The 16,141-nt window shown below is 55.2% G+C and overlaps 1 protein-coding gene across 4 annotated transcripts in view; it reads left to right on the top strand.

Annotated features, from left to right (window-relative positions):
* PACSIN1 (protein kinase C and casein kinase substrate in neurons 1) overlaps window positions 1-15,001 on the top strand; it is a 65,780-nt gene extending 50,779 nt beyond the window's left edge. For 3 of the 4 annotated variants that reach the window (XM_019660873.1, XM_019660872.1, XM_019660874.1), the window contains 9 exons: window positions 6,698-6,824; window positions 7,716-7,872; window positions 8,996-9,231; window positions 9,650-9,805; window positions 9,903-10,078; window positions 10,477-10,597; window positions 10,696-10,823; window positions 11,479-11,666; window positions 12,189-15,001. In XM_019660873.1, the coding sequence (XP_019516418.1) occupies window positions 6,762-6,824; window positions 7,716-7,872; window positions 8,996-9,231; window positions 9,650-9,805; window positions 9,903-10,078; window positions 10,477-10,597; window positions 10,696-10,823; window positions 11,479-11,666; window positions 12,189-12,298 (1,335 nt within the window). In that variant the 5' untranslated portion in view covers window positions 6,698-6,761 and the 3' untranslated portion in view covers window positions 12,299-15,001. Of the gene's footprint in view, window positions 1-5,944; window positions 5,968-6,697; window positions 6,825-7,715; window positions 7,873-8,995; window positions 9,232-9,649; window positions 9,806-9,902; window positions 10,079-10,476; window positions 10,598-10,695; window positions 10,824-11,478; window positions 11,667-12,188 lie in introns of those variants that run through there. The other variant, XM_019660875.1, reaches the window with a different exon arrangement.
* The last annotated feature ends 1,140 nt before the right edge of the window (window positions 15,002-16,141 follow it).

Genomic DNA, 16,141 nt, shown 5'->3' with positions numbered 1-16,141 from the left:
GCATGGGGAGAGACAGATCCCTCTCCTCTTCTGATAAGGACACCAATCCTATGGATTAGAACCTTCCCCTCCCCCTCATTCGACCTCATTACCTCCTAAAAGTCTGAATACAGTCACATTGGGAGGTAGGGCCTCAACGTATAAATTTGGGGGGACACAATTCATTCCATAGCAAAGGTCTGCTGGGTCTGCTGGGGTGCTAGTTACAGAGTGGAGATGGGGATATGATGTCATCCAGAGAGATGAGAGTCTCCTGCTTTGAAAGTTTGGCAGCTGTGAGAAGCGTGAGTGATAGTGCCTATAATAATAATAATAATAATAATAATAATAATAATAATAGTAGTAGTAGTTAAAACGGTGCTTCTTTTTTTAAAAGATTTTATTGGGAAATTGGGGGAGGGTAACAGCGTTGGGGAATCGGAGAAGAGGAACAGACAGGTAGACAAATTACTGTTTTGTTCTTCAGTCTAGTTGTGGAGGAGGTTGCTTCACTGGCCCATGTTGGTATTATGATCATTGCGCTCTTCCCGGGTGAGGCAATCAGTTGCTCGTTGTTGGTCGGCCGCTCACAGCGGCTCCTGGTAGCTCACACCGGCTGCCAGCCGCTCACGCTGGTTGCCAGCCACTCACGTAGCTCACAGCAGCCCACTGCAGCCCCGCTGCAGCCTACACCGTCGCCGGTGACTCACAGCAGCCCAGCTCCAGGTCGAGCTGTTGTTCACCATCGTAGCTGTAGAGGGCGAGCGTCACTGGCCCTCAATGTGGGATCTGAACCGCAGCTGTACTGCTCAGAGCTGGTGCTCCCAAGCAAGCTCTTAACCAGCTGAGCCACTCTGCCGGCCCAAAACGGTGCTTCTTGAGCACTGGGTACTCATTTCATCCTCACACCAACCCCATGGGGTAGGTGGTTCTCATCACCTCCATTTGCAGATGAGGAAATAGACACAGAGAGTTTAAGCAACTTGCCAAAGTCACACAGCCAATAAATGGCAAAGCCAGGATTTGAACCCAGTCGTTCTGTCTGGCCCCAAGGACAATGCTCTTAATTACTCTGCTCTCATCTGGAAGGAGTTACTGGGCTTGTTGGGAGAGCAGGTTGCTGCCCTGACCCAGGGAGCTATGGTTTATGGCAGGGTGTGACTAGAAGCTGCACCAGGGTATAGGGGTGAGGTAGGTAAGCACTGGGGTATTCAGGGACTGAGCTGGCTCTTGAAGGGAGGGAGGGTTATTTTAGGGGAGAGGTGGGTAATGGGAGGGAGGATAGCATGCATCCCAGGTGGGGGGGGGGGCTGCGCAAGCAAAGGAGCAGCAGCTGGAGTGAACACGGGGTGTGCCTCACAGGGAGGAATGGGGGGCAGCACCTCACAGCTAACCTGGATCCTTCTTGCTGCACCTGTTGCCCCAACAGAGGCTGGTAAGAAGTGAGGCCCCATCTCTGGGTGAAGTGAGGAGCAGAGGAGCTGCTGGAACATTTGTGAGGGGGGGCAGCTCTGACCCACCCTGGGTGATGGGGGCAGCTCTGGCTTCCCGTGGCCCTGCTCTTGTCTGAGTTGAGCTGGTCCCTTGGGAGAACGTCTTTGGCCAGGAGGAGCAGGTGACACCCACAGAGTGCTGGCTCTGGATGGGGCCCCTGAAGGGGGCGGGGGGGCTCACCCTGGGTCTGGATCTGACTGCCTCCTCCCTGCTGTGTGACCTTGGACAAGTTATTTAACCTCTCTGAGCCTCAGAAGCTTGTCTCTAAAACAAGGAAGACAACACCCATCTCAATAGGTTGTTATGAGGGTTGGAGGTAAAGTGTATGAAGAGGTTGGAGCGTAGTAAGTACTGAGAAATACTCTAAAGGGAGAATGGAGAGAGGGGTAATGTAACAGTCGAATCTGTGGATACTTGTTCTGTGCGTGTGCTGTAGGATCCCTGAGGATGGAGGCCCCATCCTGAGGACAAAATCATTCTGGGGGATCAGAGAGAAAGAGACACTGAAACTGGATCCCGGAAAGTGGGGAAAGGGATGCCAGGAGGAGAAGCAGGGGTCCTGGAAACAGGACAGGTGGGATCTGGGACCCCCCTCTTTTGGGATCCTGGCTCTTGGTTGTGTCACCATCATTATCAACATTTATTGAGCGCCTACTATGTACAGATGACTGTTTGGCTTCGGGTACAGAATTCAGTGCTTCTGCTATTTAATGAATGAATGTTCCAGAATGTCCTTGGCATTTATTCATTCACGGAACAGAAATGTATTGTGGACTTACTATGTGCCAGGCATTGCTCTGGATGCTGGAAATACAGCAGAGAACCAGAGAGACAAAATTGCTTCCCTTATAGAGTTGACGTTCTAGTAGGAGAGGAAGGCACTAAACACGATGAGTATTCTAATGTTGGCAGCCTGTCAGATGGTGACAAGTGCTGTGGAGAATAATAAAGTAAGGAAAGGGAGAGGTGGAAGTACTGGGGGTAGAAACAGATTTTCAAGTTTAAGCTGGGGGAGGTCAGGACATTTGAGCAGACCTAGAAATCTGGGGGAGGGGGGAGGAGAGACTGTTCCTAGCAGGTGCAAAGGCCCTGGGGTTAGAACAGCAAGGCAGTCAGTGGAGCTGGAGGAGAGTGAGAGTGGTGGGAGGTGAGGGTAGAGGGGTGAGGGGTGAGACAGCAGGTTATTCAGGGCCTCTTGGCAAAGACTTGGACTTTTGCTCAGATGAAATGGGGAGTCTGAGTAGGGCAGTGGTGGGATCTGACAGGTTTTACCAGCTTCCCTCTGGATGCTATGCTGGGGCTGGGAGGTGGGGGACGATGAGAGAAACAGGGTCAGAGGCAGGAAGACCAATGAAGAGGCTACTGCAGGGAGGTGAGGGGACTGGGACCAGGGTGGTTGAATGTAGAGCTCAGGATCTGCTGATGGGCTGGATGTGGGGTGGGGGGAGGAGGAGGAACGGGGTGACTCCGAGGCCTGTGCTTGTTAGTGACTAATGACGTAGGAGTTCACACAGTGCTGTCCACACCAGGCCTGCCCTATCTGGGCTCACGCTCTTAATTCCTCTGTCCCTTCTTCAAGCCAAGGTACACGGAACCAAGGCCTCTGCCCTCCAGGGTCTTGTAGAGGCAGCTAGCAGCAGGCCTGGGTCCTGAGGGGGGACACCTTGCACCCTGGGGTTCCTTTCTCCCTGAAGGAAAGGTCCAGGCCAGCATGAAAACTTCACATTTCCATAGTGGTCTGTGTTTTTCATTAAGAGCTTTATTTTGATCCTCAACATAAGCTCGAGTATTGTTTTGCATCACATGAGTTAGAAAACTGAGACCCCCTTATGGGACTTGGCTGAGCTCTCACTGGCAGGCGGTAGAGCTGGAGCCAGAGCCCCACGCCCCCCATCCTGCATGCCGAGGGCTTCGCCATCCTCGGGGTGAGAAAGCCTGGCACCTTCCCTGGCTCCACAAAAGGAAAGAGCCCCGTGCTGAAATGGGACTACAACAGCCGTGGTGACAGATCAGTAGTGAGAGCTGACAAGCTCTTTCACATTCATGTCTCAGCCTCGGGGCTCTTGACGAGAATCGCACTTGCCTGTAGGGTCCTTGTGAGGATTAAATGAGTTAAGACATGGGAACCGTCCCTGGCACCAAATATGTGCTCCATAAATGCCAGCTATTATTATTCATGATAAAGGGCTTTCAGGGCCACAAAATGTCAGATGGGCACTGTGCCCATTTGATGGATTGAGGAAAGCTAAGGGTATGTTGGGCCAGCCCGTGAGAGTAGCAGAGGCCAGCCACTCCATCTTCCTGACAGAGATGCAGCGTTTTCAGGGATGGTAGCTACTGATCTCTATTCAGGAAGCATATGACATTTGGTAAGAGTTAAGCTTCCCACCTGCCCCCAGGGTGGGGGTGTGAGGCAGGGGCAAGGTGGGATGGTGTGTCTGGCCATGTGGGTTTGGGGGCTCCCATGCCCCCTCCCACAGCCCCTCCCCAACCCTGCCTGCCGGCCTTCCTCATCAATTCTGTGCAGGTCCATCAGGGGCTGGAGTGGGCCGGACCCTCACCGTCTCCTCTAATCCTTAAGTTGGGTTGAATCATCCTCATTTCACGGCAAGGTCCCCTGAGGTCATGTGAATTGCTCCAGGTAACACGGCAGTTTGGTGGCATAGCAGAGACGCCAAGGCTAGCGTTATTTCTACGACACATGCTACCCCAGCTGGAAGCCTGGGAGACCCATCACCTGCCTACACCAAGTGCCTGGGTCTAGACGAGGGGGAGAGTGGTCTCTGCCATCGTGCGTTCCCTTTTAGCCTGACATGCCAAGTCTTAGCTGCACCGTTCCCTCCCTCCACGCTTCGGTCCTGGCTCCCAGCTCCCTTGGCTCTCCTCCAACACAGGCTGAAGGGTTTTTTAAAAATAAGCAATTTATGCACACAAAGCAAAATTCAAAAGGCATAAAAGGCACTCCAGTGAAAAATCTCCCACCCCGTCCCCCAGCCACGCAATTCCCCTAACGCAACCACTGTCACCACCTTCCCAAGCATATTTCTCCCTTATGTATTTCCCCCATACAAACAGGAGCACCCGCAGCCACGCTGTTCTGCTCCTTGCTCTTTTGGCATTAGCGACATGGCTCAGGACCCCAGCGTTCCGTTGCAGGCCTGCACCATAACTGGCATCACCAGCCCCCTGGACCAGCATCTGGGTTGTTTCCAGCCCTTGGCTTTTACAGGCGGTGCTGCAGTAAATCAAATCGGCCAGCATCAGTTTGCCCACATGACTGGAAGGCGAATTCCTAGGACCACATGGTGCTGCCGAGTGGGGATGTGTGCTTCTGTGACGATGAGAGGACACCCAAGTTGTGTCATGTCTCTTCCCCACTACCAGGGGCGGGTTCAGCCTTCACTCCCATAAGGGAATGTCCCTCCCCTCCACCCTGCTCCTGCCCCCACTGCCAGCCTGCTGACAGCTGCACACTGTGGGGGTCCCCAAGAGCAGAGTTCTGTGTGACTTCAAGGGTTCTAGACGGCTCTGGCCCCAGGGACACTTACCTAATCTGGCTGGAAGTCCTTCATTAAATATCCCTGCCTTTTACTTTATCTAAATCAAATCTATCTTCATTTCTAAATCAATGTTTTCTTTATGAAGCAAGTCCTGACTTTATAAATGAAAGGCGCCAAATTAAGAAGAAAAAAAAATCAGACTCATTTCTTTGTCCTTTGATGAAATCCAGCTGCCCTCCCTCCCACCCAACCCCGCTGTACATGAATTTGTGGGAAAGGTTGCATTTTGCTAAGGGGAAAGGAACAAAACATATCTAGTGTCTGAGAGATACAAGGATGCAATACTGGGTTATTACTGGAAAAAGAACACTGCCCCTGGACAGATGGGGAGACTGAGGCCAGAGCAGGGAGGGACATCCTTGACCCAGGATCCTCATGTGTTGGCATACCTGCCCTGAGCCTGAGGGCCAGCTGCTGATAGGGCTGACGGTTCCTGGGACCCCCAGGTTAGGCTGAATTTTGGAGAGGCTTGCATTTCCCAAGTGTCCTCATCTGTCAGGGTTCATAGTTCCCAAGCCTGCAGTGCAGAGGCAGGGAGGTATCCTGGCCCCGAGGTTGGCAGCCCCTTTGAAGTCCAGGCCCCTGGCCCTCTCTGTCCTTTCTCCTGACAACTGAGCCATTCTTGCCTGGGGTGGCAGGGAGGCCTGGGTGGGGGATGGGAGTAGGGCAGTGCCTGCCCCAGCCTGGGGCAGCACATGGCCTAGATTGGACAGTCATGATGCCGGCTGGCAGATCCAGGCCACACACAGCTGCCCAATGACCACACAGATCACAGTGGTCTGACCTGTGGACCAGGAAGCTGCATGTCCGGGACTCTTAGGGGACATGGAAGTGGCTAGTGAGGCCTCTGAGGCTGGGCACCAGGGCAGCCAAACTGGCATTTACAGGGCCCAGCAGCACAGAGAGCTGAGGAGGCACTCAGCCTGGGCAGCAGGTAGGAGGGGGCCTGCAGCCAGCTTCCCAGAGGGCTTGAGTCCAGGCTCCAGGCTTCAGATAGAATTTAGGGGCTGAAACCAGGGGCTCTGCATTGGTTGGGAGTGGGGATGGGGAGCCTAGGTGGGTATTGTGGGCCTGGTTCAAGGATCTGGCTGGGTCGGGGGAATGGGGGCAGTGCCGAGGGGGCAGACTGAGAAGCCAGCTAGGGTTTATTGAGCTCTAGTGGGCCCTACAGGGTGCCAGGTCCTGGGGAGGGGGTGCTGACATGCACAAAGATAAGCCCGATTGCCAGCTTTGAGGACCTGTGTGTCTACAAAGCAAACCACAGATTTGTATAAAACAAATACGCCGTTGTTTGGCCCTAACTTTCAGCTGTGAGTTCAGAAACACAAAACACTGGTGGGCACCATGTTTTTTGGTGGTTGTGGCAAGAGGTGCTCACACCGGAGCTGGAGGATAGATCTTCAGCTCCATCCTGGGGAAGGAGAGGAGATGGAACAAAGGGCTCATGGCGGAGAGGTGGGGAGGTGGGCACGAGGGGTGCTACAGGGCGACTCGGGGTTACCCTCAGGATAGTGAGCCAGTCACTGGGCAGGAAGCACCCATTTCTATGCAAGGCTCATGTTTGTGGAGCCCTCATCCCCACAGCCAGCTGGGAGCCTCAGACCTGGAATGGGTCATGTGGGACATATCCCTCATCTCCAGTGATCTCTCTCCTGCCTTCCCAGTACATGAAACAGCCCAGCCTGCTGACCGCCGCTCCACACCTGTCCATCCCTCCACGGCTACACCATGTCTGGCTCCTACGATGAGACCTCACTAGCTCCGGAGGAGATCACGGACAGCTTCTGGGAGGTGAGGCTTTGATGCTCCCCAGATCCTGAGGACCAAACAGCCTGGCTGTGTGGAGGCCCAGTGCCTTTAGGCCTTGCTCCCGTCCCCTCGGAACCCTCCAAAGCTTTCGGTGTCCAACAGGCAGTGGTTGCCATGAAGTGGCTACTACTGCCCACTGAGCCCGAAGTCCCTCTGCCCCACAGCTGCCCCCGGAGAGATCCTGTGGCGTTCCATGATGTGGAACAGGCCTCTCCTGACCCTTTGCTCTGGGTGCCCTGGCTCAGACTCCTGGCACTTCGCACAGGCAGGCGCAGCACTTTACTGATCACACAGCTGCTGCCCGCCCCTGCCCTGTGAAGGAGCAGAAGGTGGAACACTGGTCACAGAAAAGTGGAGTGAGTTCAGGGAGCCCCGCAGCAACACAGAGGCGGAGACTGGCCGGTATTTCAGAGCCTTCCAGAATATTTGAGGAAAAATTCTTTCTATGGGCTTATGAAACCCAAAGTGAAAACTGCCAAAACTAAATTAATAAGTGTTTAATGAGATGTCTGCAAAACATAATATTATGTCAAGAAGCTGCAGCTCAACTCAATACTTATATGACTCTATATAAATATAATAGATTTAGCTCCCAAGAACAAAATGAATAATTCATTCTAGCCCAAGTCCAAATTACAAAAATCTTTCTGCATTTTGTGGCAGCGACGAAATGATGTTTAAAGAGGGGATGAGGGCGTGTGTAGACAGTGCGGGTGTGACGCGGGGCTGCCAAGACCTCTGAAAACGAGAGTCCGGAGCCCCTGCGAGCCGAGCCGGAGGAGGCCTGCGGGGACGGCTGTGGCAGGCGCCCCTTGCAGGTCGCCGCGTCTCGGGGAGCCCGCGAGAGTCTCGTTCTCGCTGCTTGGCCGCCAGGTGGGGAACTACAAGCGGACGGTGAAGCGCATCGATGACGGGCACCGCCTGTGCAACGACCTGATGAACTGCGTGCAGGAGCGCGCCAAGATCGAGAAGGCCTACGGGCAGCAGCTCACCGACTGGGCCAAGCGCTGGCGCCAGCTCATCGAGAAAGGTGCCCCCCATGACCACCCTGGGCGCACACCCCAATCTGGGTCCTGGGTCCTGGGAGTGCCCAGCCACCTGGATTCACCTGCGGCCTCCAGCCATAGCGCCTTTGCAGACGCTGTCCCCACCTACATTCCTTCACTCCCAAGCAAAAGCAGGTTGGATTAAAACAACAAGGACAACAACAACTTTTATTCTGAAATAATTTTAACTCAGAGAAAAGTTGCAAGAATAGTACAGAGAACTACATACTCTTCACCCAGATTCACCAGTTAACATTTTACCACATTTGTTTTCTCACTCCCTTTCTATTTATATGCATATTTTCCAGAACTATTTAAGTTGGAAATATGTTCCTTCACCCTAAATTCTTCATGTATCTCCTAAGAATACAAACATTTGCTTATGTAACAATAGTTCAGGACATTTAATATGGCCCCAAAGCAAATTTTATTATAGCACTTTTTTGCTGGTCCAGGACCCAATCCAGAATCAGATATTGCATTTAGTTGTCATGTCTCTGGGTTCCTTTAATCTAGAACAATTTCAAGTTGGGATTTACATGTATCAGTTAATGTATTTTTTCTTCCACTACACTCTAAACCCCATGAGGGCAAGGGCTGGACCCGTACTGCCCAGCAAAGTGCCTGGCACAGAGTTGATGCCAGTATACAGAGAAACAAATGCCTGTGGAATGTCTGGTCCCAGTGGCTTTCTGGTATCTGTCACCAGTTGGCTCTTCAGTTTTACATTCATCCAACATTCCTGCCTGGAGCACTTACTGTATGCCTCGTGCTGTGCTAGGCTTATCGGAGCTCGCAGAGTCAAGGTGCCTGCCCTGGGGCTCACAAGCTAACAAAGGAGATAGGGAGCAGGCACAGAGGCAGATGTATAAGAAGAATTCAGTGAGGGCTGTAGGCTGAGGTGTGAGGATAGAGTAGTCAGAGAAGGCTTCCTGGACGAGGAGGCTGTATTTGGGTCCTGGAAGATGAATAAAACTATAAGGAGAACAGAGGAGGGCATTTCTGCTGCCATGGGAAATATGGGGAAAGCCTCAGAGAAAGGAAGTGTGAAGGGGACCCCTGGATAGGGGTAATGAGGGCCTTGTTCTCACATTGCCATTTCCTCAGGCCCACAGTATGGCAGTCTGGAGCGGGCCTGGATTGCCATGATGACGGAGGCAGACAAGGTGAGCGAACTGCACCAGGAGGTGAAGAACAACCTGCTGAATGAGGACCTAGAGAAGGTCAAGAACTGGCAGAAGGACGCCTATCACAAGCAGATCATGGGCGGTTTCAAGGAGACCAAGGAGGCTGAAGATGGCTTTCGCAAGGCCCAGAAGCCCTGGGCCAAGAAGATGAAGGAGGTGCCTGGTGGGCGGCTGCCGCAGATGGGGCGAGGGTGGGCAGCTAAGCTCAGAGGGCCAGTCTGATCAGAGGGAGGGTGTCTACAGATGGGGTGGGCAGTGCATTGCCCCGTGGTATTGTGCCCATGGGGGAACAGGACTGCCTTCCAGTAAGAAATATCCACAGATGGGGTAGGCACTGCAGCGTCTGACAGGAAGGTGTTTGTAGGGGCAGCAGGCAGTGCCATGCAGGGAAACACCCACAGATGGGTGGGCGCTGCTCTCACATACCTGGAGCCAGGGCCTGCATCCATTCTGCCTCTTAAGAATGTGTGCTCACAACTCCTGGTGGCGCGAGCAGGTGGGAGGGGTTGACAAGTGACCGCGTTTGCTCCTGTTCACAAGTAGGAGGGCTGGCCATTGTTCCCCCTCCCCACAGCTAGAGGCAGCCAAGAAGGCCTACCATCTGGCCTGCAAAGAGGAGAAGCTGGCTGTGACACGGGAGATGAATAGCAAGACAGAGCAGTCAGTCACACCCGAGCAGCAGAAGAAGCTGCAGGACAAAGTGGACAAGTGCAAGCAGGACGTACAAAAGGTGCCGGCTGGGCTGGGGTCTGAGGGCCCCTCGGAGAGGGTGGTGGCCGGCAGCTGCAGGCCTGGCTCTTACCCTCCCTTCACCCTCGTGCCTACAGACTCAGGAGAAGTATGAGAAGGTGCTGGATGAAGTGGGCAAGACCACACCCCAGTACATGGAGGGCATGGAGCAGGTGTTTGAACAATGCCAGCAATTTGAGGAAAAACGGCTGGTGTTCCTCAAGGAGGTGCTGCTGGATATCAAACGTCACCTCAACCTAGCTGAGAATAGCAGGTAGCTGGGCATGGCAGCATGGTGGGCACAGGCAGCAGAGGGCAGAACTGGTGTGCAAGGCATCCCAGGCCCTATGTCAGAGTGACAGGAAGGGGAGGGCAGAGCTGCAGGGGCCAAGAGGGAAGAGTCTCCAAACAGTGAATTCCTGGGTCTAAGCTGATGCACGCTAGATACTCAAGAAATGTGCTTGAGTGGATGGGTGAGTGGCTAAGGTGGGGACGGGGAAGGGTGCCCACTGGGCATGGCCACACAGATTGCTCCTTGAGAAGCCTGCCTGATTGCTAGTTGGGGGCCATGACAGCACCCTGGTCCCTTGAATGGGACCCCAGCCCTCACCAAGGATGAGAAGGGGCCTCAGTGCATCTTGCCCCCCGGCCCCCCATCTCCCCTGTGTACAGCTATGTCCATGTGTACCGGGAGATGGAGCAGGCCATCCGGGGAGCCGATGCCCAGGATGACCTCAGATGGTTCCGCAGTACCAGTGGCCCTGGCATGCCCATGAATTGGCCCCAGTTTGAGGTGAGGATGTGTGGGGATGGGGAAGGGGATTCTGAAAAGGCTGGAAGGGGGCTCAGGGAACCTGCCCCCAGCCTGACTACTCCCCTGGCAACCACCAGGAGTGGAATCCAGACCTCCCTCACACCACCGCAAAGAAGGAGAAGCAGCCCAAGAAGGCAGAGGGGGTAGCAGTGACCAATGCCACAGGGGTGGTGGAGTCCACATCCCAGGCTGGGGACCGGGGCAGGTGAGTGCCTCCCATGGAGCTCCCTGGGGACCAGGGTGGAGGGATGGGGGTGTTGGTGGCTCACACACTGGTGCAACTGAGTTTTTTCCTCAGGAGAGAAGAAATGGTCTAAATCACAACAACCTCGTGCTCATCTCACAGATAGTGGTAGCTAATCCTATGAGAGTACCTACTGTGTGCCAGGCACTGTTCTAAGCATTTTCCATATATTAACTCATTGAAGTCTCCAATACTTTGAGAAGTGTGTAAATATTCCCATTTTACAGATGGAGAAACTGAAACCCAGAGAGGTTAAGTGACTTGCCAAAGGTCACACCATTAGTTAGTAAGCCTCAGGGTCAGGATATGATGCCCAGGAATTTGGCTCCAGAATCATCAGTCTCAACTATGAGATTGTACTTGCCCAGATGTTCTCTGCGGTCTTCTTCAGCAACCCCTCTCTCAGGGGCAGAGTAATAATGCTGATAGTCCTGCCTCACATTTGTTTGAAGAGCTGTCAGCGAGGGTTGCTGGCTCAGGACCCCCCTTACAAGGTCCATCTCTGCTCCAGCCTTGGTGAAATTTGGGGCCAGGGCTTTGGTTGGTTGGGAGGAGGGGACAGCCCTAGGGACGAGGTGAGAGGCAATTCATGCTGGGTCCCCTCTCTGTTTCTTAGCGTTAGCAGCTACGACAGGGGCCAGTCTTATGCCACTGAATGGTCCGACGACGAGAGCGGGAACCCATTTGGGGGCAATGAGGCCAACGGGGGCTCCAACCCCTTCGAGGACGACGCCAAGGGAGTGCGTGTGCGGGCACTCTATGACTACGACGGCCAGGAGCAGGATGAGCTCAGCTTCAAGGCTGGTACGGTGGGCGGGGCTAGCAGGGCGATTCCGGCTGGATCCTGGGGCGGGGCGGGACCTGAGGGCAAGGGAGGCAGGGATTTGTGGGAATGCAGATGGGGGCGGGGCCTAGTGCAGGACGTGGCCAAGACCTGGAGTGTGACTTGTGCCTCCCGGACAAAAGTCAAATTAGAGGGGCAACTGGGTGCCAGGGGTAGAGTCAGGACCCGAGAATAGGGTGGGAGCTGGGCCAGGGCACGGATTGGGGGCAGGGCCTGAGGGCCGGGGATGCCATATGACCCACCAGGGAAATGAAACTGGAAGCAGCCGAGACCCAGATTAGGTGGGTGGCTGCGGACGGCATGTGGTTGTCCCGGTGTGGCTGGAGCTGGTCCGCAGGGGCAGGCATTGGGGCAATAATGGGAGAGGCTTTGGGGGTCGGGACAGCATTAATTGTATTGGAGGGCTTACGTAGTAGTGTGGGGGTGGAAGGACTGTCCTCTCCAAGCCACTGTCAACGAGCTCCTCTGTGTCCCCTTCCCAGGAGATGAGCTCACCAAGCTGGGCGAAGAGGATGAGCAGGGTTGGTGCCGCGGGCGGCTGGACAGTGGGCAGTTTGGCCTCTATCCTGCCAACTACGTGGAGGCCATCTAGCTGCCCTGCTCCCCTCCACACTACCCCTCACTCCTCTCTCACCGCCTCCCCTCCCCTCCCACTCTTGTCCCCTCCCCTCTCCATAGAGTTCCAGACATATTTTCCGATCAAGCTTTTATTTTTTTAAAAGTCAAAACAGAACAAATCAAAAAATACAGAGACAGAGCATTCGCAGGGCCGCCTGGAGGCCAGGGTGGTGGAACTTGGGGTGATGGCCCCAGGGTAGGTGACGGTCTTAGAACTTAGCCCAACAGAGACATCACAACATTTGCATTTTAGATTCCACCAAAGAGTCTCCTGAGCCCTGAGGGATGTCTCCTGGACCCTTCTACCCTGCCTCACTGCCCCCATCTCACCCCTTTCATCCCTCCCCTCCCCACCCCAGGCTACCAGCACCTGCTCCCCCCTTCCCTGGGCCTGGTTTTCTGACTTCCTGCCTCACTCCACTCCCCTTCCACTACCACCCTATTCTCAGAGGCCCCCGCCCTCCAAACCCAGGCAAGGGGGCCTTCTAGTGTTTAGACTTCCACTCTGCCCTGGGGAGTGCCCTACTCTCCCTAGCCCCCCTCTTCAGGACTGGAGAAGGAGTGGTCAACCTCTTCTTCATAGAGGTTTCCAGTGGTCCCTAGACTCCCCCAGACATGAAGAAGGGTGAGCTGGAGTTGGTGACAGTGGCTGGGGTATTGGAGGGAGCAGAGGAAGCAGACCCTCAGCTCTCCCAACGGCAGGCTTAGCTGAGGAACCGAGACCCTGCTGGGACCCTTCTTTCCAACTGTCAGCACTGGAAGCCTTGCTCTTCCTCGAGTCACACCCTTCAGTATTTGCAGAGACCCCGCCCCCCCCCAAGGTCCTCAGACAGAGGGTGGGGCCCCAAAGCCCAGGGCAAAGCCAGCAACAGTAGCAGCGTCCTCCCATTTCCTGGGGAGGAGGGCATCTTGCCCAGCCACCCGCCCTCGCTCCACGTCCATCTAAAACTGGAGAATCACTGAGCTCAGCCAGCCTTCTCTGCCCTTCTCTGGTTTGCCTGGGGCCCATGGGAGCGTCCAGCCTTGGACCCGCAGGGAAAGCCTACAGCCAATGGGAGAGGAATGGGTTTGGCAGGAGGGAGGAGCCTGGCCCTGAGGAGCCAGACAGTCACCGTGTCTTTCTTCCTTGTTCTCACCACGCCCAGCCCCAGCCCTAGCCCCTGGAGCAACACTCCCCCTGCTGGCAGCCCCCCAATCTGTCCAAGCCTGGGTCTCAGCTAAAGGACTTTTGGGGGTGGGAGGAGACAAAGGGCCTGCCCAAAGCAGGAGTGTTTCCTATGGCTGGTGCTGGATTACTGAGTGTTAGTACCAGCTACCAGCCTCTCCCATGGAAGTAGGGCGGGGGTACTTGGGTAGCAGACCAGGGCAGGACAGGACCCCAAGAGGTGGGTGACTGGCTGAAAGAGAAGTCTCCCAGAACCTCTGTGGTGAGGCCCTGAGACTTCCTGCTCCACCAGGTGAGCCTTGCTAACCGTGGATGCCACTTATGAGCCTCAGGACTGTAGACCCCGTCCCCCTCCCACAGTACCTGGCCCCCTGGGCCTCTAGGTAAAGACAGGGTGATACTCCAGACCCTCTGTCACCCCTCAGTCCTCTTGCTCCCTGCTTCTTCTCCCCACAGCCAACTGTTAGGAGGCCACAGACCCCAGCCTCAGGCCCTGATCCTATTCATGTGGGCACAGAGGATCCTGGCAGACTCTGGCAGGGGTCTGAGCTGGGGCAGGCCTCCCTCAGGGCCAGGGGAGTTGCGGGGTGGGGATGATGGTGCACCACCAGGGAAGATAAATTCTCCTCCCCCAGGGCCCCCTTTCTTGTCACTGCTCTCTGGGCCTCTGCTGCAGCCTGAGATGTGCCCAAGGCCCCTAAGAGCCTGAAGCAAGATTTTGACAACCTTCAGCCCTCCCAGCTCCAGAGCAAAGCCTCTTCAGCCTCTCCTCCAGGCAGGAGTTGGGGTTGGGGGCCCCTGTCCCTCACTGTCTACCCTTGGGAGTCAGGAAGCCGGCACATCTGCACCTTGGGGCCTGGGCTCCCCCTCTCTGTGCTAGAGGCTTCCCAGCACCTGGGGAGGGGCTGTGGCCCTGGATGGACCCCAGGCCTGTCCCCCTCAGCATTCTAGCTACCCACTCTGGGGCAGGGACTCGAAACCCCATTCCCTGTGAACAACCACCTCCATAGCCCCATTTGGGACCACTCTTTCTCACGGCGCGGTCCCCAGGTTCCTCGGCCCTAGAGTGGAAGGGTCTCCCACCTGGAAGACCTCCTGAGCTCCCAGGGCCCAGCTCCACCTGTCAGTGCTGGTGTCAGGACACTCAACACCGTGTGGGGGCCGCACCCCTTGCCGTGCCCACCGCCTCCTGTAGCCCCCTGCCCACACCCTCGATGCTGCACGGGCCGCCCCCAAGGGCTCGGCGAGTCATGTGTTTTGTCCCCAGTTAACCACCGTTCTGCAGCCTGGTTCTGCGAGGAGCCAAGGCTGCCCTGCACCGCCGTCTGCAGCCCTCGACTTCCTGACTCCATTAGTCCAACACTTGTGAAACTCCGAGAAGTGCTGTGGTCTCAGCAATGCACCTGTTTTGTACATGATTGTGTAATTTAAAGGTATATAAATACAAATATATATATATATATAAGTTGTGATTGTATGACTGTGGATAAAATCCAGAACTGTGTCAACCTGGCTGGGCATTGTCATCTTGAGTCATGTGTCCTTTGAGGCCTCTGCAGTTGGGATGTCTGTTGGGGAGGGGTGCCCAGCACAACCACGGGCTGTCCTAGCTGACTGCCTTTGAGGGACTGACAACTGGCCCCTTCACCTTCCAGGGCCCCGGGTCCTGTCTCTGCAGGGATGGTTACACTGGATGCCCTCCGAGGCTCCTGAGTGGCCTTTAGGGTCCTGGGTGCCTGCCAGGCGATGAGCACTGACCAGGACAGCTTGGGCATTCAGGATCCAAACTGACGATTCAAGGGTGAATTTGACCCCTGAACAGGTTTCAATTTTTAAAGTGAAATTCTAAAAGTGACTGCTGAGGCCTGTGGTTCCTGGTTGTCCATAGTCCCAGGCCCCCTGTGGTGTGACATCAGGCCATGCCACACTGTGTCCTGCCTGACCTCTGACAGCAGATGTGTGTAGGTTCCTGGGAGGGCTCCTCCAGGAGGATTTCTCAGGGGAGTGGGCAGGACCTGAGCTCTGGGCTCTCAGGCCTGCTCTGCCAGTCCCAGGCCCTGCCCAGGCCTGAGCCCCTGCTCCAACCTACATACCCGCAGCTGGGTCTCTTCTGGGGCAGGGCAGGAGTCCCAGGTCCAGTCCCACCCCTGCCATCAATTTGCTGTGTCTCTCCCGCTACCCCCACTTGGGGGACCTCCACTTTCCCCAGTCTGGTTAGATGGTTCCCTGAGGCCCCTCTGACCCCATCAACCTGGCAGGGCACTGACACAAACCCCAGGATTCAAGGCAAATATGTTACAGCCCCTTCTCCCCCACCACTTTTCCTGCAGCCTCAGGGTGTGCTCAGGGGAGGGAGAAAAGGTCAAGATGGGGGTTGAACCTGTCTTCCACCCCACAACCTTTCTCCCCCAAATCTACCCTGACAAGCTCCTGGTTTTAGCCAAATGGAGGACTATTCAAATAAAGACAAAAGGTTGCCTTGTCTTATTTGCGCAGGCTGCTCCATGCAGTTATGGGGCGCCCTGGAGGTGGGGTCTATGAGGAGGGTCAGGGAACACCTAGATGGGGTTCTGATGGGCAGGTGTGTGGAGGAGGAAGAGGAATCAGAAGTTTGCTGCCAGCACACAAAGAAAGGGACATGTGCCTCATGGC

This window comes from Hipposideros armiger, unplaced genomic scaffold, assembly GCF_001890085.2.
Source record: "Hipposideros armiger isolate ML-2016 unplaced genomic scaffold, ASM189008v1 scaffold_331, whole genome shotgun sequence".
NCBI classification, from domain to species: Eukaryota; Metazoa; Chordata; class Mammalia; order Chiroptera; family Hipposideridae; genus Hipposideros; species Hipposideros armiger.
The sequence above is the reverse complement of the archived record's forward strand: the minus strand, read 5'-3'. Positions and strand labels throughout refer to the sequence as shown.